The following is a 23,674-nucleotide window of genomic DNA, read 5'->3' on the forward strand; positions in this document are numbered from 1 at the left end:
TATACAAACTTGTAACCATCCTTGGTAACTTTGGAAAGTATTAATCAACTCATGCATACAGATAGCTGCTCGTTGTTTATTATGTTTAAATCTTTAATTTAAACATATGAATATCTCTATGTCAGTCGTCTCATTTCACCAACTTTCTTCAATGGGAATGTATAACAAACTATTCTGATTGTGCTTTGACATTCATGAGAAACATTTAAACAATCTTACATGAGTGCCCTTGATATCAATGACAAATATTTCCAGCATAATGGATGTCAGCTTCCATATTATCACTCGGCTCCCAAAGGTCCTCATTGATTCTACAAATGCACCATTCCAACCCTTCCATTTTTGGTGCATGGTATCGATTTCAACTTTATTGAGTTTTGTTTCTTGCAGAAAAAAATTATCAGCATTGGATTCATCCATATGACTCTTAATTAAGCATCATTTGTTAGCGACTTTCAAACCCAAAACATTCCAAGATGTAATCTTCATTGCTCTCAAGGAAGGGTGATGCCCTTCCTAGATCTTAGAATCATGCTGGTTATTTCAATCTGTCCTACAAAATCATCATTTTCCCTGCTCTCTCTTTTAGTTTTCCTCTCGTTTCATTTTGTTTCTCATATATAACATATATATGCTATATATTAAATATATAGTTTTTGGTACATTAATTGTGGTCATGGGGATCAGAGAATATAAGCATGAGGTTTGGGAATCAACCTTGTTAATAGGAGTGCAAAACCTACATCCTAAATCGCCTCACTGAGAGAGCTAGAGAATGCATTCAGAAGTTCTAAAATAACCTATATTACCAAAGGGCCTTTCTTTCCCTTTTAAAATGGGAACATAGAGTCATTATACATTTATCTTTTTTAACTTTGCAAGATGACTTATTTTTCTTCTTAACAGTTGTTCAATGATTTGTGTTATTTTTTAGATGATCATTACATTCAGGCCCAGAGCGTTGTGTAGGGACCACCTCCGAAGATGACTCATTGCTTTGAGTTTGAACAATCCCTTTCAAAACTTGGGGGAGAAAGACTTGAAACTTTACAAGAGTCGAGCCTCTTTGAGGAAAATCAAGAGACTTTGATAAATAAGAATCTAGAGAAGCATCATCCTCAACACCTTTCCTATCGTCAGAAAAAATATGTTGATGGCTCGGATCTGTTCCTTTCCACCAGGTTAGCTTGTTTCAAGGGTTTTGCCATTTTAGCTGATGGAAAGAAGTGTGAACAATCATCTACCTTGTGTTATATAGCATAACACCATCTACACCTCATCACTATTCAGAGTCCACCAATTGGTTCCAAATTTCAATGCCTACCTTGATCCCTATTTCTGCTGGTAACTGTTAAGAAAGGTTCATATCCACAAGAATTCAAGCAAATGTGAATGAAGATTGAGGTTCTGGCATATTTGGCCCTGAAATGAATTTCCCTATGGTGTTGTTGTTTCCAATTGAATAGGGATTGATAGCGCCTGAGAAATGCTAGCGATGATCTGTTATGATCTGGAAGAAATGTCTAAGATTTGTTTCTGCCTTTTGTTTGGGTTTTGAAATTTTACTTGCACATCTTTTTCCAAAAGGAAAGAGTTTTAAAATTTTACATCCTTATATATGCTAATCGTTTTTATTTCATAAATAATGGGTCAGGTAATGGTATTTGATGCAGTGTGGGGTAATCTTGAACTGCAATACCCTTGAATGTATTCCATATCTTTTACATCACAGCCTCACCATGTCTGCTAGAGTTATGGGTTACCTTGTGGCAGCTGGAGTTTTGAATCTTGGGAGAAGTACTAAGAATATCATTATTACTAAGAATATCAGTATTACTATTGATACTGCAACCCCTTAGCCTAATAAATAAACAAGTTACCAATGGTTATTTGATGGAAAATGTTTGTACATGGTTTGAAACTTACAAATTATTTTTAATGTGCCACATATTTGATGTTCTTTGAGTTTTTTCTAGATATTAACCATGCAAGTGAAAGATCAAGTGGATGACATGTTTGATAATGTATCATAAATAAATTCCTGTATGAAATTTAAAAATATTATTATGTTTGTGTCAAAGAATTATTAAGTGTGTTTAAATTATTTAAAAATGATTCCACATTCAATACTCGTACATTAACTAAAGCAATTTGTTACTGTAATGTAGGATGCCCAGATCAAACTATTGCCAACTAAAAATGCAACAAGAGAGCGTAGAGAAAAGAAGAGGAAGGTTGTTGATGATGGTTCATCTAAATCTGATTCAACTGTGATGAAAAAATCAAAACCTTCATTTAGTTTGCAAGACATATGTGTTGAATTTCTTCAATCGGGACCCAAAAATGTAAATGAAATGCATGCTTTTCTGAAGGAACAAAAGAAAAGGGTAAGTTTTCATTGCCTTATACTTCAAGCAATTTTAGATTACGTTAATGTAACTCCTTTGTATCTCTTTGTTTCTATCAGATGCTCTTCTAAACTGATTTAGATTTATGGGAGAATGTTATTTCTCGTGCTATTATCTACACAGTATTGATCAAAACAGTCACACTAGTATTTTTTTTAACATTTATATTATTTCTCGAAGTGAAAGCTAGTTTTGCCTTAGTATTAAAATGCAAATAAATTATAGAGTTTTTCAGCATAGAAAACGACCTTTGTTCATTGGTAGATGCCTTTTCCATAAATGAGAGGGTTAGAGTCCAGCTTGAAGTATATTCAATGTGGTCTAAGTTTTCTATATACTTACATATGTAGTAGTAGTAGTAATGTTGTACAAGATTAAGTTATTATTATCCATAGTGTTTACGGAGTTGTGTTTTGTAAGTTATAATGTATGAATAATAAAACAAGATGTTTGTTTCAAACTTATTGTTTTGTAAATGCTTGTTGGATTCTAAGGATATGAAATTATGTGCAAGATCGAGCTGCTTCATTTTTTTTTTTGAGTTTTATGGTTTGAAATTTCATAAATTCATGTTTCTTTTGTTGTTGATCTCTCTTAAAATGTATAACCTCAAAATGACCTTTTTAGATGTCAGTCAACCTGGCAAAGAAGAGCCTAAGAATACTTCAACATATAAATCTTATGAGATTGGATCCCTTGAAGTGGAAGATTGTGGGGGAGGATGCCTTAAAAATAAGACTTGTGCTTTGATGGGGTAGTTTATGGTGTGGTAATCCTAACTTAAGATTAATGTTAGTTCAATAGCGATAGCAACATAGAATTGGCCTAAGATTGATGACAAAGCATAAAGATACTTACCTCAAAGCTTTATGCGATATATTAACCTTTCCTTTGCACGAGAACCCACATATTGATGGAGATAGTCTAAATGTAGGGAGATAGCATGTTGTCAATAGAATACAACTAACATTTGGACAACATGATGGTAATGCCTTAATCTCCTATTAAATCAGAACTTTTTTTAGTTGACCAAGTTTGACCTAAAGAAGAAAGCCTTTTATGCATTGATGACTTGGATAGGAATGATGCATAGGTGAGGCTAGGATTATGCTTGATGTGAGAAATAAGTCTTCCTTTCTTATATATCCATATATCCCTAATATTAATGGTTTATTCTTTGATGATGATATGTTTAACCTTGGAGAATGCATCACAAAAGAAGAAACAAGAAAGAAGAGTAGAGACAACTAGAGAAGCTATAAGTCAAGCTTTGTGGTCCACTTGGGAAGGTTTTGTAAGGTGTATTAATATATATATCAGAAAGTATTAGACTAATGATGTAATAAATAGGTAATTAGGGGTAAATCTTGAAATAAGTTTGTTAATGTTGTTACAGCTCTTTAATGAGCATATTGTCATTAATATGGTAGTTGTAACCAGTGTTACAAGACTCGGACTCAGCCCAAACTTGACAACTTGGCAAATTGAAAAACCCAAGAACTTAGAGATTTTTAAGGATTTAAGACTTGTTTCATGCACCCTTTAATTAGTGAACCTTAAAAGACACAATAATCTCATCAAATAGAAGCTTCTTTGATCACATACACATGTATACATTGATCAAATAAGTATAAATACAAATTTTAGTTAAGGAAATAACACACTAGATATATAAAAAATATTGTCAAACGTATACAAGATTCATGTAATATGAAATCCATGGCATCAAAATATCCAAACAAATATAACAAAAAAAAGATAGAAGTCTATGGCTCAGTGGAGCTTATATCACTCAATTGATCGAGCCTCCTACGTGTGAGTCTAAGATAGGTCCCGAATTATGATGCATCCATGTTATCCATGCTATCTACCTATGTCTCAGACTCAATGACATCCATGCCAACATCCAAGGGGTCTCTTCATGTTTTGTCCTCTTCCATGGCCATTGCCTCTGCCTCTACCTCTCAATCCACCTAATCAACCCATGCCAAGTTATCATTGTTGAAGACAACATCATCAACCTTAGTGATCCACTCTAACTGTGGATTAACCTCCTCTAAAGTGATAAGAGACAAGTCAACGCTCGCTCAACATCTCCTCATTGACTTTAAAATTTGGGCGAAATCGGAGGCGCCATAGTCAATCAATGATCTCCCATGTGGGACTGTGCTTATCCTCAACCTCTGAATAAATAGATACAACGGCTTCCTTTGCCATACCCATGCCCTCATATATGTAACCCATTGTAGACTTCTCTCCATCAACAACTCATAGGAGAACAACTAAAGGCTTCGTGAACTACAATCATTGTGAAACATTAAAAATGAACATAACAAAATAAGCAAATGAAATGGAAATACGAAAATAAATATAATGGAAAGTTACTCTGCAATATCTTTGGTTGGTTGCCAAAAACTCTACTCGTTAAAAGCCCAATCAACCACATCAACCCTTGCATGGGTCTTTTCATATGATGATGTAGACTACTCACTTACAAACATGTGCCTCAAAGTGGCATTGGACCGAAGCAAGGATTGCAACATGCTAAAATTGGTTGCAAAGCAGGTTATTCCTAGATGAGCCAACTCTTTCTTACCTATGAATTTTTTTGTAAGGTTGAGGACCCAAGTATGATTATATATATAGTAAAATCGTGGACATGGGGTCCACTCCCATCTATATAAAATGAAGATCAAAATAGCAGTTAAAAGTGCATCAACCTATAATTAGGTGCGCACTAGAATAAATGTTTGCTCTTTCTTTGTTGATATCAAGATCATGTGATACTTGAGTTCTTGAAGGATGGACTTCTTTCTCTTTGCTTCTATCCAATCGTCCCTATCCCGAGGAGAGGCATCAAAATAATGATAGGTTATTTCTTTGGAATTGCTTCCTTCGTCTTTGAGGTCCTTTGTTGAAGTCTTTGATGGGACAAGAGCGACTACAAAGCAGGTTGGCTCAACAACTATTAATTCTATTTTGATTGGGGTGTTCATTGTGGAATTGCCTTCAAGAAAAGCCTCATGCAAAATCACCTTTTTCGGCGATAGGAGGTTGGGAAAAGAAGAGGAGACAAATTTAGAAACAACTTTGATAGGGGAAGAACACTAGTAGTTGAGCATGTATCAATTGTTGTGAGGGTTGTTGATACTTTTTGCTCCAATAATAGTACAAATAAAAACTGTTGTTTGAAACATAAAATATCAGTTTTTGTGTGTTTATGCACCAATAGTTGTGACTTTAAAGCTGTTATTGTTAGGAAATGTACCAATAGTTGAGAAAAGTAACCAATCATGTGATGCCACATCAGCTGCACAAGTATTGGGGCCTCTTTTGCACGCCTATTGGTCTCACTTTTTGGGGGGGCTGTTTTGGACACCTTGGTAAAAAGCATGCTGATGTGGCACCATACTTGATGATGTGGCCCCAAAACCTTAGTTATAAGAAGGGGACTTGCCAAGTAAGCTACTGTAAAATATTGGGAGTGATTAGAAATTTCCACATAGGATTTTGAGAAGCGCAAAGTTAGGATGCACGACTACTGGGTCCTCTCCCCTAGTAGCATGTGAATTTGCCAAATCAAATTGATTTTCTGGAGGAATGACATAATGATGCGTTTCGGCCCCATCCCACCAAGTGGGCTTACAATGAGGGGCCTTGCCTTTTTGTATTTGAGTAAGTAAACTCTTACACTGAAGGGTATAATGGTCTATTGAGAAGCATTTCCTGCATCTGAAAGGAATTTGATGCCAACGTTTGTTGCCCACCTTCAGAGTATTTTTTGTTGGAAGCCCCTTGGATAAATCCATTTCCACACATAGGCGTGCACATGTTGAGTCCTCATAATTGATTGTTTCTTTTGAAATACAATGATACTTGCCAAAACCATCACTGATGGCTTGAAGACTCTCATTTTCCTAGAATTGTAATAGAAGATAAGGTAAATGTACCCAAAGAAAAGCAAAAGGGAAAGTCTCAAATCTAGGATCGAAGGAGGGGAACCATGGTTTCATGCATAGAAAATCACCATTAAAGAACCAAGGGCTAGTCTTGAGCACCATTTCTCTATCCTCAGAGGAGCCAATTTCAAGAATGAGAAACCCCCTGGCATAGAGGTAAATATTGATCTCTTCCTACATTCTATCCTTCCAAAATTTTGGGATCCAAGATTGGGGATCATAAAGTTTTGGTCATGTCTTTGTGAATCTACAAATGAAAGTATGATCAATTTGGAAATCCTCTTCGTTGAATGTGGAACCACCCATACAATTCTTAGGACATCATTTGAACATTTGAATGAGAGCGGATTGGCAATGTTTCCCTTAGGGTTGCAAGTTGAAAATTTTAGGGTATCCGTAGCCGATACAGTCAAGTGAGGAATGGATAGGGATCCACCGCTCATAACAAGAGCAAAGAATAGCAATGCCTTCTTAAAATCCTATGAACTATCTTTAGTTGTGCCGACATTTTTTCAACAATTTAGGTGAAAAATGCACCCACAAGGTAGATCTACAGATTTGACAATGTCCGTCGACCAACCAAAATCTCGTATACCATCTGAAGACAATGGATTTGGATCCCCAAGAAAATGCAGGCAAGGATTTGTATTTCCATCCATGAGTCCATTTAGATCGAGCAAATTATTAGAGCATTGATCTTTTTTGGCAAAATTTGGATGTCATTTTGATGATATTTGTTGATTTCCAATAGAATGCTTTGATTCTCCAAAGGGATAGGGGTTGGGCACATGTGCAAAGGGCACATAGGTATGTATGCCATCGACTTACACATGCTTGGTGCAAGGCGAACTAGAGGGGAGCAAACCATCCTCACGCGACAGGGTGGAGTTTGATGTTTGAAGCATTTTGGGTGTGCATGAAAGTTCGGAGCAAAAAGCGAAGTTCCATATATATATATATATTTCTTGCATTCTCTATATATGTTTTGATCCAGGGAAGTTTGCCAAGATCCTCCAATATGAGGTCAAGGCAATCAATAGCACAAGGAGTCTAGAATAAGGAGGGGTGCCCATCAATAAGAAGTCTACCTGTAGCAACATAATTTGCTATATTATTTGTAACCATCTATACTACGTTCTCCTCACACACCTTGCCCAAGAGTCCATTTAAGGCCTCATAAAGAAAGTCGACATTTTTGTGTTTCTTGAAGCATCATTTGACTTCAAGAACACTATGCCACCTAAGAAAGAAAACAATCAACAATTCAATAAATGAAAAACAAAAAATCTTAATTACTAAATCAATGAATTTTACAAAGTACGATTACTTGAGGAAGAAACAAGAAAATTCAACAATGTTCTACTTCTACTGGTCCAACCATCACTCATTTCAATGCAATATTTTTTCCTCCACATGTCATGATGCTCATCAATTTTGGCTTTTACATCAACCATTTTTTGGGTCAAAATAGAGCCCCTTATCTCCTCATCATTAGGGGCTTTGAACCCCACACTACATATAGTTATGGCATCTATCATATTTTGCCAATAACGAGACCTAAAAGAAATTTAATAAACAAAATAAGTATGAACTTTAAAATCTTCAATGAACATACTCTTAAAAGAAAAAAAAATTGAAGACAGAGAAATGAAACTATGTATTTTAAAATAAAAATAAATAATTGCTTAGTTGTGGTGTAGTTGGCATTGACCTTTTGAGTGTGTGTTAGCTTGATTAGTGGGGTTGTTTGATGTTACCTATGAGCTCAAATGGTTTAGAGAACTTGTTTAATGCTTTCAAATATTATTTTTGGATTCGAGTGTGTTCTCCAGGTTTCTTGAAGGAGCATTTGTTTTTAGTGAGTCACTTAGTTAGGTCCGATTATCATCTTTCATCATTGGTATCACTCTTGCATAGTCAGATTTTGATTCTGATGTTTTTTTACCATACTCACTAATTGGGTGTAATATTGAGCTATATTTAATTAATTTAACTAAGGTTGTCATTTTAATCAAAATAATTTATTGGGCACCTCAACATTATAGCGCTTTGGAAGGAACAATTTTTTTTAAATGTAGGGATGTTGGAAAGTAACTTTATGTGACAAAATTGTTTTAAAAATAATTATCACTTGTCAAAGTTAAAAGGCTTATTAAATTAATAAGGTGAGTTTATAATGGAGTTTTCAGAAAGCTCCCAAAAAAGATTATAAAAGTGGGGTTTGAGAGCTCATTTGGTATGATATAGTTTATGTAGATTACTCATTTTCGTTGATTGAGAAGACCCTTGTGGTTTGGGAGATTGAATGTGGTTCATCTCAAGTCTCTGAAGGACGAAAACCCTCTTGGGAATATCAGTTTCAATGGTGGAAGATCTACCCTAACTAGTGATTTGGTGGATTCATCTAGGTTTTGCAATTGGATTCAATGTATGATGTAATTTTGGAAATTTATGAGGTCTTTGAAAAAGACAAATTTCAATTGGTTTATTCAAGCTTTAGGAAAGTTTATTGAAGCGCCATTCTAAGAGTAATGCTTCAACTTTGAATATTATTTCTTGTTGGTGTTGTAAATAAGCCACACCCAGAGCGATGATGAACTGGTCCAAGAGGGCCAGTAGCTCAGTGGTAGAGCACTCCAGCAGCGTATGGAAGGTCCTAGGTTCGAGTCCTAGCTGGTCCATGTCTCAACATTTCTGCTAGACATCTTACTACTCGAAAACATTGAGAAGGCATTATAAGAGCTTCATTATGATAGGTATGTGAGCTATCGTGGTGGTCTACTTATTCCTTGGCATACTTCTCTTCTACTTGGCGTGAGCACCCAATGGGGCGAATTGTGGGCTTTTAGTTGGCAGTTTGGAAATTTGAGAAGAGTTTGGAAAGACAATTTTGTGTTTGAAAAGCTTCAAGAAAATTGTTAGATGCCTTGCCTGGAGAACTCTTCTTTGTGGGCCTTTGATATTCATGAATGATATTGGGTCGTTTGATTATTATGCTAGGCATGGAGGAAATTAGTTATATTATATGCAGATTTTGTGCAGTGTTGATGCATAAGGTTTCATTCCTTGATAGACATGTGTAATGTCTCCATTTTTACTCCTTCCAATTTTGATAGAGTTTGCTTATTCCAATTTCTTGGAGAATGTTTTTGGAGTTGTTAGACACTTTTTGGGGTGATTTTGAGCAATTGGTTTAAGATTTGCTATTTTTAGTAAATGTCAGTTTTGGCATCGTTTGGTTAGTTGGGAGTTTGGGATGACTTAATATGGTTAGCATTTACTATTTATAACACAGAAGCACAAATCTCCAAAAAATCCCGATTATACTTGATTTTTTTCAAATCAATCTCGTGGATGATTTTTCCTCGAAAGAGTCTTGATTTTTTGTGAATCAATCCCATGGATGAGTTTTACCCAAAAAAATCCCATCCTTTTGAAAAACCATTGATTGCAATTTTCAACAATTGCTTTGCATTTAAATCGCATTTGGATAATCAATCCGCTGCTAATTTGTGAAATCCTTGAAACTTACGAAATATTTTATGATGTAATTACATGATATTTATAGGGCACAACGACAAATGGGAGTTGGTTGGGATGTGCATAGAACATGCAACTAGTTGCAAACTTGTAGGGAGTCGAGAGGCGGTGCATTTGAGTCAAAAGGAGGCAATTTTACATTCTATAATTTCACACCCTTAAATAGTATTTTTACAAAATTAACAAGTACATACAAATAGATGAATAATCCGTTAAATAAAATTTTCAATGTGCACATCACAAGGACCTTTCAATTTCAATGCACAAAATAAAAAACATTAAATCTATTTTATTTTGGTGGGGCTTTCATCCAAAGAGAGTATTTTACTATTATGATATGTGAATAGCCTAAATTATGAGGTAATATTTTAGCTAACTATTCATACTTCATATTTTGTGTCTACTTTGTCATGCTTTCATTTTATCTATATTCGGATGTTGAGATTTTTGTCAATATCTTCAATACGTTGTCACACGTGGTTAGTTTAGTGTGATTCTTCTTATCTACTTCAAATGAAAAATAAAAATGTTTATATCACAAGGATCTTTCAATTCAAAATCAACAAGATTAAAAACGGTAAATCTAGATTCTATTTTGGTGGGGCTTTTGTCCAAAGAGATAGTATGTTACTGTTATGATAGGTGAATGGTCTATATTTTGAAGTTATATTTTAGTTCATTGTGTCTATTTTATCTTTTATGTCTACTTAATCATGGTTTAGTTTTTTGTTTACTTCTTATCTTGATTTTCTCCACAACTAAATTGTTATTGTGAAGATTGGTTGGTTATTTGGTCCAACCAAGATTTGATGGTCTATCTTTTTCTATAGCGGTAGCCTTGTAAATCAGTTTTGTGGAAATAAATAATTTGTATTCTTGGTTAAATGGCCTCAATTTAATGCTAATTTAGGCTCTTTGTCATATCATTGCTTTACTTGATGAATATGATCATGTCATAGTTTCATTTTTTTACTTAGTCTCATTACTAGAGATGAAGAGGTAATGTTATGTGTAGGTCATCTTTGTCTTCATAACATTTTATCCTTCTCTCAAGTTGTAGTACAAAAACCCTTGGATGCATAAAATGTTTTTTTTAATTTCATCCTACTAGTATGCAAACATGCTTATTGTGAGATTTTGCCAAGATCAAGGGCACAATGAAAAGTATAAAAATAGAGACAAAAGAATGACAAGAACAAACTGTATTCTCATCAATATGAAAATGATCAACTGGATTCACTAATACAATGATTATAGGCATGCTTATATAGGCAAGGCCATATGGATGTACGAGCACACAATCATGACATGTGGCTCAATGAGAAACAAGGGTAGGTAAGAAATACTAGGGGTAGGTAGGAGAAATAATATAATATTCCACAAGAGGTGGATGACCCATTGAATGTGGAGTGTAACAGCAAAATAAGACCACAAAAGGTGGAATTTCTCCTACAAGCTCTATCCCTATGTGCACACTTCCCTAAGTGTCTCAAATCCAAACTACGAAGAGATGCATTATCCTAAGTTAACTTAAGTAAAGTGTAATAATATCCATAATGAATATTTATTTACACCAACACCCCCCCTTAAGTGCAACTTAGGGGAATGAAGACTTAAGTCAACAATGCAAGATGGGTCCCGACTACTAGGCCATGATAGGTACCCAAGTACAATATGCAAATGCAAGCAAAACTATGCAATGCAATCTCTCACAAACGGAGAAAGGAAGAAAACCCAGTGGGAAAAAACTCCCCCCCAAAAGAGAGATGAAAGTACAAAAGACTCTCAAAGAAGAAGGACAAAACCTCAAAGAGGAAAAAGTGCCACCCGTAAGAGAGAAAGGAGAAGTCAGCTGACCCCCCCTAATGACACATCCTGCACCCCCAAGAGAGCTCGCAATTGCTGGAACTTACTCTCGGTGAAAGGTTTGGTGAATATGTCTACAACCTGCTCCGCTGTAGGACAATACTGCAAATCAATGACCTGCTCCTGAATCAGCTCTCGGATATAGTGCATATGAATCTCGATGTGTTTGGTCCACTGGTGCTGGACCGGGTTCTTTGAGATAGCAATAACACTCTGATTGTCGCAATGTAGAAATGTCGATCGTGGAGTGGTGAACCCAAACTCTGTGAGAATCTGCTGAAGCCAAATGGTCTCAGTCGCTGCATTAATAGCGCCTCGATACTCAGCCTCAGTCAAAGAAAGAGCAAGAGCATGCTGCTTCTTGCTCTACCAACAAATGGGGCCTGAATCAAAGTGAAAACTGTAACCGGAAGTAGACTTACGATCATCAAGATCGCCAGCCCAATCGGAGTCTGTGTAACCAACCAAGCGAAGTCATGTGCCTGCTGCATAGTGAATCCCATAGTGATGTGTACCCTGGATGTAATGAAGGATGCGTTTGGCGGATTTCCAATGAAGCTTATGCGGTTCCTGCATGAAGCGGGAAACCATGCCAACTGCAAATGAAATATTAGGGCGTGTATGGGTCAAGTAGATGAGACTACCCACAAGCTGACGATACAAAGTGGCATCAACTGGTGGAGAAGAACACTGAGCCTCAAGCTTGACTCCTAAAAGAAAGGGAGTCGGTGCAGGCTTACAATCAGCCATATGAAAGCGTGCAAGTAGATCAAGAGCATACTTGGGTTGCGATAGTGTAATCCCGAAAGGTGACTATGAAATCTCTATCCCGAGAAAGTAGTGCAAAAGACCCAAGTCAGTCATAGCAAATATGTCGTGCAAAGCAGATTTGACCCTGCTAATGATGGATGCGGTACTCCTTGTAATGATCAAATCATCAACATAGAGCACAAGTATCAAGTGAGAGTCATCTTGTCGCAAAATATACACATTCGGATCAGAATGACACCTGGTGAACCCTGCGGAGAGAAGAAAGGAATCCATCTTGGCATACCAAGCCCTGGGGGCCTGCTTAAGGCCATAGAGATATTTCCTTAGTCTGCAAACCAAGGAAATATCCTGGATGAAACCCTGTGGCTGCTCCATATAAATCTCCTCATCAAGATCACCATGAAGAAAAGCACTCTTCACATCCATCTGATGTACAGCCCAATCATGAGCTGCAGCAATAGCAAGTGTCAAGCGAATGGACTTCATCTTGGCTACGGGTGCAAAGGTCTCACTATAGTCAACACCTGCAACCTGAGAGAAACCTTTCGCAACAAGCCGAGCCTTATACTTATCCACAATACCATCTGCAACATACTTGGTCCGATAGATCCACTTACATCGAACCATCTTTCTCCCCTTAGGGAGATGGATTAAATCCCATGTGTTGTTCCTCATCAAGGAACTATACTCTTTCTCCATAGCTTGGTCCCACTCAGGAACCCCTGATGCTTCTTGAAATGTCTGTGGATCAGAAGCAGTAGCAATGAATGCATGTGGAAGATCCTGATGTTGTGATCGAGTTCTCCGTGTATCTGAAGGATTCCCAACAAGAGAACCCGCAAACTCAAGTGTCTGTTGAGCCCAACGAGGTCTAGGTGGAGGTGGAGAACGAGGCTCTTCAACTGCAAGTGGGAGTCGGAGTTGAAGGAGTCTCATCATCTAAATCACTAGCATCACTCTCCACAATGGAGAGAGGTGGAGGAGGTAGAGAGGCTAAACTAGGCGAGCTTTCCTCAAAGTGAACACTCGTCTCAATGAACACCTCATGTGTCTCAGGATCCATCAATCTATATGCCTTAACACCCTCAGGATATCCAACAAATATGCAAGGTCGACTCTGAGGTTCCAATGCCTTGCATTTCTGCGGAGGTATGCGAGCCCATGCTGGACACCCAAAGACTTTGAAATGTCTAACAATCGGTTTCCTACCAGCCCAAGCTTCAAAAGGAGTAATACCTTGCAAAGCTTTGTGAGGAACCCGATTCTGGATGTGTGTGGCACAACTGATAGCCTCTGCCCAAAAGGCGGGATCAAGAGAACGTGCATGTATCATATAGCTAGCCATTTCTTTGAGAGTTCTATTCTTGCGTTCTACAACTCCGTTCTGCTGTGGAGTGTATGCAACAAAATGCTGAAGATCAATTCCCTCAAGTGTACAAAAATCCTCAAGCCTCTTGTTCACATATTCCCTTCCATTATCTGTACGAAGAATCTTGACCACTTTCTCGGATTGCTTCTCCACACGAGTCTTGAAGTCCTAAAACCTATCAAATACTTCACTCTTATGAATGAGAAAGTAGACCCAAGTGAAGCGGGAGTAGTCATCAATGAAGGTGAGGACATAGCGGGCCTTGCTAAATGAAGGTGCTGAAAATGGACTTGCTACATCGTTGTGAACAAGTTGAAGAACTTCCAAAGCTCTCCAAGCTTTCCCCTTATCAAACTTCTCCTCGGGATGCTTGCCCATGGAACAACCTAAACATACACCCTCTGAAAAACTGATTCGAGGTAGCCCTGTGACCATGTCTTTAGTGCTGAGCTGCTGAAGATAGCGGTAGTTGAGGTGACCAAACCGCTCATGCCATAGCTTACTTTCGGAATTTGAATGAGTAAGCAAGGCCCTAGAAGGTGAACTTGGCACAAAGTGGGAGAATGAATAAAGCCTTGAGTTGTCATTGACTTGTCCCACTGCTACCAAGGCATCATCATCAAGTTCCTTTACCACAACTGAATCTGGTGTAAACTCAACCTTTTTCCCATTCCCATAGTGAGTGATTTGGTAGATAGAGAGAAGGTTGGTAGACAAGTTAGGAACATAGAGAACATTCTCAAATGTTCCATCATCCATGTCAACTGAACCTTTCCCTTCAACCTCTACTTGTGTATCATCACCAATGTAAATGTGAGGTACCTTAGATGACTCCAATGAAGAAAACTGCTCCTTTGTAGAACCCATGTGATATGAGGCACCTGAGTCAAGTATCCACTGCTATGAAGAACTTGTTGTAGCCACAAATGCTTGCCCTTTTCCCTTAGACTGTGAGGAAGAGGAAGGAGATGAATCCTTCTTTGTGTAGGCCGATGGCAAGTTGATGTTGTTTTTCTTAAGAAGATTAGTTAACTCATCAACTTGCTTTGTGTGGCATCGATGCTCATCATGACCATACTTCATGCAATATGTACAAGTTGGCTTATCCTTCTTAGGTGGTGTCCCCTTCTTGGAAGAGGATGAAAAATTGCCTTGTGATGGAGAGGATGGTTGTCCTTTTTCCTGTTGTGGCTGTGACTTAGATTGCTTCTTCTTGTTGTTGGAATCTTTGCCTTGACTTCCTTGATTCCCTTGATTAGCCACCGAAGCCTTGGACTTTGAAGACTTGAGAAACCCCATGTTCAACAACTTAGATTGTTCCAATATCAACATTTCTGTGAAAGCATCAAATGAAGGCATAACATAGGAACTCCCCACTGTCAAACGATGAGTTTGGAAGCTAGACACAAATGCTGCATATTCTGGTGCAAGCTTGTCCAACAAGTTGAATATCAACTGAGCATCCTTTTTGTCAATTCCACAATCCTTAAGCTTTGCTCTTAGCTCATTTGCTTTGGTGACATAATCTTGGATTGTATCAAAACTCTTGGGATCCAAGTTGGTGACCTCATTGTCAATCTTATAACCTCTGATTTCATCAACTTGACCATACAATTTCTGAAACATATCCCAAGCATCTTTGATTGTAGTACACTTTTCAATATGAAAGATGAGGTCATCTGATACATACTTGCGCAAAGTTCCAAGAGCCATGCAATTCTTAGTGAGCCATTCTAATTGAGCATTAGGATCAGCCTTAGGATCAGGTGGTGCTACTATTGTTCCATCTATGTAATGCGTGAGATCTTTTTCCATTAATTTGCTCCATACTTTAATTTTCCATGATGCATAATTATGTGGAGTTAAAGGTGGAAATTTATGAGGACTCATTGCAACAAAAATGAAAGAGCACAAGGAAAGAGAGACACAATCACACAAGACACCCCCCTAAATTCACTCAATCAAAGAACCCCCCCCAAAAGTGATGATTTGGCACTTTATACTTAGTGCATGTACAATGGGCCACTTGCAAAAAATGGCAAAGTGGACTTCTGATTTCAATTTTACAACTGCCTCAATAAGGCCAAAAGAGACTCAAACTAATAATGCAAGAGATCTAAACTAAAATCTAAGCAATTTACAAGTACCAAATAGGCCAAATAAGACCAATATCTGAAAGTACAATTTCTACTTAAAATCTCTGAAATTTGATCATAGATTATGAAAGTAGATGAAAAATCATGCACTTTCAAAAAAAAACGGCACCTGAAAAGGAGGTCATATGAGCTCAAACGAGGCCTTTGAAGTTGCAGAATTGAGGATTGGACAGGTACAGCTGAGAGAATCTGAAAATTCCAAAAACCTTGTGCATCAAAACCAGAAAATAACCACACCACTATGAAAAGCACGAAAAATTAGCCCAAATAAAAAGAAATTGCACCCAAAAAGGAGCAAAATTGAGCAAGTTATGGGCCTCCAGAGTTGACCCAAAAATCCAAACTGCTCAATGGAGAGGGGTCTAAAAATTTCCAAAGAAAATGTTGACTGGCCACTGACTGGGTGCTGCTGACTAGGTGCTGACTGTGCGCTGCTGACTGGGCAAAAGGTACGGATCCCAAAAATAATTTTCAAATTTTATTTTTATTTTTTTGAAAAAAATCCGAAAATTCTGTACCGTACCGCTCGAATTGGGCAGAAAATTTCCTCCACACCCAAAAATCGATTTTCGCCAAAATAGGTCGAATTTATACTCAATTTTTATGGAAACGACCTCTCGAATGCAATGGTAAGGTCGAAAACGCTCCAGGATGCCTCAAAAAACCACAATTCCTCAGATCCGAAAATAGACGCCTTCCACGATGTCTCCAAAAACCAATCAATGAAGCCCCAATGGCTCTGATACCATGTGAGATTTTGCCAAGATCAAGGGCACAATGAAAAGTATAAAAATAGAGACAAAAGAATGACAAGAACAAACTGTATTCTCATCAATATGAAAATGATCAACTGGATTCACTAATACAAGGAATATAGGCTTGCTTATATAGGCAAGGCCATATGGATGTACGAGCACACAATCATGACATGTGGCTCAATGAGAAACAAGGGCAGGTAAGAAATACTAGGGGTAGGTAGGAAAAATAATATAATATTCCACAAGAGGTGGATGACCCACCGAATGTGGAGTGTAACAACAAAATAAGACCACAAAAGGTGGAATTTCTCCTACAAGCTCTATCCCTATGTGCACACTTCCCTAAGTGTCTCAAATCCAAACTACGAAGAGATGCATTATCCTAAGTTAACTTAAGTAAAGTGTAATAATATCCATAATGAATATTTATTTACACCAACACTTATTGTAGCTATTTTGAGGTCTTATTTAAGTTTTCAAAGTTTTTTAGAGTTTGTTATGAGAGTCCACTCTCTATGATTAAACATTCTTTTCATATTAAATAATATTTTGGATTGTAGTGTTGTTAGTAACATTTTACCATCCACTCACATCATACAAGAGGTTTATTCGCATAACATTCAGTAAATTATTTTATTGTTAACTTAGCAATAATTTTATTGACTTAATACAAATTTTACAGAAGAATCATTTAGTAGCAAAGCTTACATGCTACATTGCATTCTTCTATTTTGGACAAACTTTTCATTTGGATAATTCATGTTTTAAAGTCTCTATTTTATTTGCTTTCTATATCTCTATACTATGGAAATCTTTTTGAATTTTAAAAAACAAGTAGCTTTTGTCTCTTCAACATTTTTTAAAGTTTTTTACATCCGATTTTTTCACGTTTAAATCCCAATTTTTTTCAAAAAATCTTATAGTTTTAGTTTTTCGATTTTTTTTTCCAAAAGATTTTTGTTGCTATGATTTATAGTAACCACTATTTTTTGCAATTGGTCATAATTCAGTCTCCTTCTCGCTTAGTGTGCAACATCTTCAGTCAGTAGGTTTTGTGTGTACCTTCTAGAGCTCTTTTTGGTTACTTTTGTTCATATTTATTATTTATAGTAAGTCACAGGATGATCATTGGGTATCATGGCTATTTCTAACTTTACGTTATTTAATATGATAAAGTGACTTTATAAATTTTTTTCATAAATAATGTAATAAAGTGATTTAAAGTTATTTTATTACGTGACTTTTAATGGTGATTTGGGAGACATGAATATTATTAAATATTAAAAGTCACTTTTAATTTAAAATGTGCAAACTCTAATTAGGGTGTTGAGATGAAAGCATTATAAAAAGGTACTTGAGAACTCATTTGAGATATACTTTGGTTATTTTATTTTTCTCTTTGAGAATTTTGGGAGTTTGATTTTCAATGGAGGAAATCTGAGGGTGAAATATCTTGGAGTTTCTTGTTGGTTTGGACGAAAACTCAAATCCATATTTGGTGTTGGCTTCATCCATAATTCACCATTGCGCTTCATTATTAGATTGTTAGAGGTTTCAACTGGAAATCTCTCTAGAGGGTTTGACAAGTATTTGACATTGAGGAGTTGGAAATATTATTTATTTGCAGCTCTACAATTGCTAGGGTTTGGAGCACAAAATAAGGGAAATGTGTGGACAAATCTTATTTTGAAAGAAGCATTTTGAAGGATTCTTTAATGTAGATTGAGTAAGGTTTGAAATCCATATTTTTATTTTTTTTTGTGGGTTTGAAAATGAGGCATAAGGAGGCGAATCGGAACAAGGGGTTCATGCATGCATTTTGGGAAGTGTATTTTCTGAGTGTTTAAAAATTCATTTTTAGGTTGCAGTGAAGAGGTTTCTTGTATTGACAATTTTGTCTAAATATTCTTGTGGTCTAGTGTTAAGAAATTTCCAAATTAATCACTAGACTAAGTATGTAATTGCTAATAACAAAGAAGACATTGCTGGAAGTGTTTTTTAAACTGTCAAAAATAATTCTGTGCGTATCAATTTCTTAATTCTGCAATATCAAGTCAGAATATGAATCTTTCATTGTATCTAATGCACAAGGATTTAATTAGGTAAATTTATTTTGTGTGTGCTCAATATATGCTTTTCATTCGATACTTATATGAGACAACTAGCAAACATCTTCATCCCAAAATCTCAAGACAACAAAATCATGGTCTTTACATTTGAAACTTATCTCAAAATCAGAACAAGCAAACTATTTGTCGAATTACCTTACTAGCTAAATGTAAAGAAGGGGCAAAAAATTGGTTGACAATTTGGGGTAGCATATTTGTCACCCAATTTTTTGTTCCTTCTTCTTTGCACTCAATTGAGTAGGTAATTTGACAAAAAGTTTGTTTGTTCTGATCTTAAGAGTACTTTCAGATGTAAAGACAATGGTTTTGTTGTCTTAAGAGTTTAGGATGAAGATGTTTGCTAGTTGTCTTACATAAGTACAGAATCAACAACACATATTGAACACAGATTGATTTACTTAATTAAATCTTTATGCATTAAATACAATGAAAGGTTCAAATTATGACCTAGGTAATAGCATCAACAATCTGAATTAATTATTGCAGAATTAAGAAATTGATACGCTCTGAATTATTCTTTTGACAGTCCAGAAAACACTTTCAGTAATGTCTTCTCTGTTATTAGCAATTATATACTAAATCGGTGATTAAATCTTTATGCATTAAAAAGGTTCAAATTATGACCTAAGTAATAGCATCAACAATCTGAAATAATTATTGCAGAATTAAGAAATTGGTACGCTCGGAATTATTCTTTTGACAGTCCATAAAACTCTTTCAGTAATGTCTTCTCTGTTATTGCATTTCTTAACAACAGACCACAAGAATATTTGAACCAAATTGCCAATACAAGAAACCTCTTCATTGCAACCTGAAGATGAATTTTTAAGAACTCACAAAATAAACTTCCCAAAATGCATGCATGAACCCTTTGTTCTCCACCTCCTTATGCCTCAACTTCAAACCCACAAAAAATCAATAAATATGGGTTTCAAACCCTAATTGATTTGCATTAAAGATTCCTTCAAAATGTTTTTTTCAAAATAATTCTTGTCCACAAATTTCTTTTATTTTGTGTTCCAAACCTTAGCAACTATAGACTTACAAATAAATAATATTTCTAACTCCTTAATGCCAAATACCTATCAAACCCTCTAGAGAGATTTCCAATTGAAACCTCCAAAAAATTGATAATGAAGCGCAATGGTGAATTTTGGATGAATCCACACCAAAGATGGATTTGGGTTTCTGTCCAAACCACCAAGAAACTCCAAGGGTTTTCATCCTCAGATTTCCTGCATTGAAAGACAAACTTCCAAACTTGTTAGAGAGTATATCTCAAATGAGCTCCCAAGTGCCTTTTTATAATACTTTCATCCCAACACCCTAATTACGGTTTGAACATTTTAAATCAAAGTGATTTTTAATATTTTATAATATCCATGTCTCCCAAAGCACCATTAAAAGTCACTTTATAAAATAACATTTATAAATTCGCTTTATCATATTAAATAATGTAAAGTAAAATATTTAATTTAAGTTTATCTATACTCTGTTGCGTCCCTTTTTGTATGGTTAGGAGATAAATGTATATAGTTCTCTCTATAGTTTCACAGTTTGGCGGTTGAGGCCCTGCCCCCCGCTCTCTAATTTTGTATAAACTCTCCATTCTATTTTGGACTCTTGATCTCTAATATAAAAAAATATATATATTATTTAATATAATATCTATAAGCTCCAGTCGCCATGACGCTATTATCTTCTACGATAATTGACTATCTAGAAATAGCCACGATACCCACTAATCAGCCTGTGACTTACTATAAATAGTAAGTATGAACAAAAGTGATCAAAAAGAGCTCTGGAAGGTACACACAAAACTTGTTGACTGAAGATGTTGCATGTTAAAGTTGGGAGGAGATTGAACTATGACGAACTGTCGAAAACTACAATTACTATAAATAGTAACCACTAAAAATGGTAAGTCAACCCAAACTCCCAATTGACCAAATGATGTCAAAATTGTCAGTTACTAAAAATAGCAAGTTTCAGACCATTTGCCCAAAATCACCCCCAAAAAGTGTTAGATTACTCCAAAACATTCTTTAAGAAACTAGAAACCTCATGGAATAGGCCAACCCTATTAGAATTGGAAGGCACACAAATTGGGACATTACAGTCCGCCCTTCCCAAAGATTGCTTGCCCTCAAGCAATTTGCATCTGCGTAGCAGACCCACTGCTATCTGCACTTGTATGTTGATCTGAATACCAAGATCCCATGTCAATCTCAGAGATATGGCTCCACCAATCCATTGCGCCACTCTAACATAAGTGTCATCAATCTGTAGCAACTTGGGAAGCATTCCATCCATCATGAAAATCCCTAGATCCCAGGTTTGAGAATCATAATATATTCTAAGAGTGGCTGGATAAGTATGTATGCATAAATCCACCAAAGGGAGTATCCTCAAGCTACTAACAACTCCCTATAACATAACTACCCATGGGAGTGCTCCACCTGGATCCCACAGGCAAAATGGCCATCCACCTTCCCCAATATCTGAAAAGTCTTGCTTCTCTACACTGGCTACAAGTGGAATGCCAAATTGCCACAACACTACCTCCCTATCCTATATCCCAAAATAGAGACCATCCTAGAGAAGCAAATGGGAAGGCATGCAAGATTTGGTTCCTTCCCTTGTAGAAGGAAGCACCTCCTACTAGTCATCCACCCCACTCTTATGTGTCACCCGAAACATCAAGTCATCGGTTGGTGGGCTGAATGAAACATAATATTCATATCTCATGGTAATCGCAATGGAATGCACCCTCAAGCTCCAATGGAAAGCGTGAGTCAATACTAGGATTCCACACCTCACTCCATGAGTAGGGCACCTCACCAAATAGAACACGAGGCAAAAAGTTTGCATCATCATGCACAATCCACCATATGCTATTGTTATAGCTTAGAACAACATCTACCCAACTAAGAACCTCACTCCAAATGAAACAACAAGTACCTCCAAGGACAAAGGATGATGGGAGCTCATCAATATGCCAACCTCCAACAAGGAAAGGATGATACAAACCTCTCCAACCCATCCAATCAGTTGTTGTCCCCAAAAGACAATCTTAAATCTATGTGGTCAACATAATAGAACAACTATCTAACGCCAATTGTGGACCACAACCCAATGAATTAGGGTCAAAATGCTTCTCTTGATGCATACCTCATACCCTGAAAATGTATCAACTCCATACACTGATAATGCATCATGAGGGAATAGTGCATCAATGGCCTCTCCAAGAGTGTCCACATGCTCAAACAATCTTGAATTAGCAATGCCACCATGCATGTACACCCCTTCATACATTGGTCCAAAAGATGTAAGCTCAACCTAGTGAGCCTCTAGAACAGATAACTCCTCAAACTCTCCACGAATGACGAAGGGGCCAACCAACTATGAATCATTTGTGTCCCCCTCTACATGTGTAGGTATGATACTAGTGGCTGATCCACCAAGTGTTTGTTCAACTATCCCATCTTCATCTATGTCTTGAGCCGTCAATTGGTTCTCCCACAAAGGTAACTCATGATCTTCATGATGTAGGTTGTGTGTATAATCAGCAAATTTAGAATCATACATGTCCCTTATGCTCATGCAAATCTGGAGGCTCCTTGTTCTTGACCATCATAAAGGGGTTCTCCCTTAAAATCACGAGTACCACTCAAATCCTCAAGTGTTATGGCAGCAATAGAAGGCTGGATTTTTGTTATGGATGATGATGCTTGAGCCAAGCTCAATTCTTCACAGAGCTCATTTATCTGAATTTTTTATTCTTGAAGGTCCATCTGAGTGCTCTTCAAAGAATCTTGGGTAACCTTAAGCTCATCAATAAGCTTATCTAGCTCCTCTTCTTTCTCTTCCAGCGCATCAAAATAGATCTCACCAAGCATGAAAATGTGATATCTATCAAAAATTAGGTGTAGGTAATTGGTCTTCATTACCACTAACGCTTCTCTAAGTGCCTGTAAATCTAAAAGGGAAAGTTCACCACCAAGGTCCATATGTCTTGAAGACATCCAACAATATTTTTCGTCAACTTATGGGTGTCGTAAAAAAATGTTTAATGGCTGCAATAATCTGGTCTTCATTTACCTTCAACTGTCTTGCCAAATTATAGGAATCCTGAGACCTATCAACCCCATACAATTTTTTTAATTTATGGTTAGTATCATGCAACACTAAATTAGATTTGTTTTTGAGGTTAATATCAACACCATCAATGCTATTAATGACATCCTTCAATCACAACCATGTTGGTGAAGTTAGAACAACAGTATGGTCAAAAGTAGATCCATCCCAAACAAGATCCATGTCATATGTGGGAACAATCTCACCCGGGCCAACATAAGCATCAACACTGACATAAGATGTGGATTCATCATTGGCTGATTGGAAAACATCTTCATATATGATATCAATATACCCATCATATGCACTAGTGTGATCAACTTCTTAGGATAGCTCTACCTCCAAGCTTCCTACCAAGAAACTCGTGCAATCATTACCTGAAATAACATATTTCCCATGATCGAAAATTGCAATGTCAAGTGAAGATTGCTCCTCGAATGTGATTGCAATAGATGACTGATTTTCTGATTTCGCAACCTCCGTAATGGCATCTCCTTCAATCTTTATGTACTCTTCATTGATAGCTTCAGTAGGTGACTCTCCTATGTCCTTGTCCTTAAGGGCTGAAGTGAAGTTGTGGT

At 36.7% G+C, this 23,674-nt stretch overlaps 1 protein-coding gene across 4 annotated transcripts in view; it reads left to right on the forward strand.

Moving 5' to 3' along the window:
- The window catches only part of LOC131076717 (transcription initiation factor IIF subunit alpha), a 258,184-nt gene that overhangs the window by 188,338 nt on the left and 46,172 nt on the right, over positions 1-23,674 (forward strand). For 2 of the 4 annotated variants that reach the window (XM_058014024.2, XM_058014023.2), the window contains exon 7: positions 2,169-2,387. In XM_058014024.2, coding sequence (XP_057870007.1) covers positions 2,169-2,387 — 219 coding nt within the window. Of the gene's footprint in view, positions 1-2,168; positions 2,797-23,674 lie in introns of those variants that run through there. The other 2 variants (XR_009113478.2, XM_058014022.2) reach the window with 2 other exon arrangements.

Source organism: Cryptomeria japonica, chromosome 10 (assembly GCF_030272615.1).
Source record: "Cryptomeria japonica chromosome 10, Sugi_1.0, whole genome shotgun sequence".
Classification (NCBI taxonomy): Eukaryota; Viridiplantae; Streptophyta; class Pinopsida; order Cupressales; family Cupressaceae; genus Cryptomeria; species Cryptomeria japonica.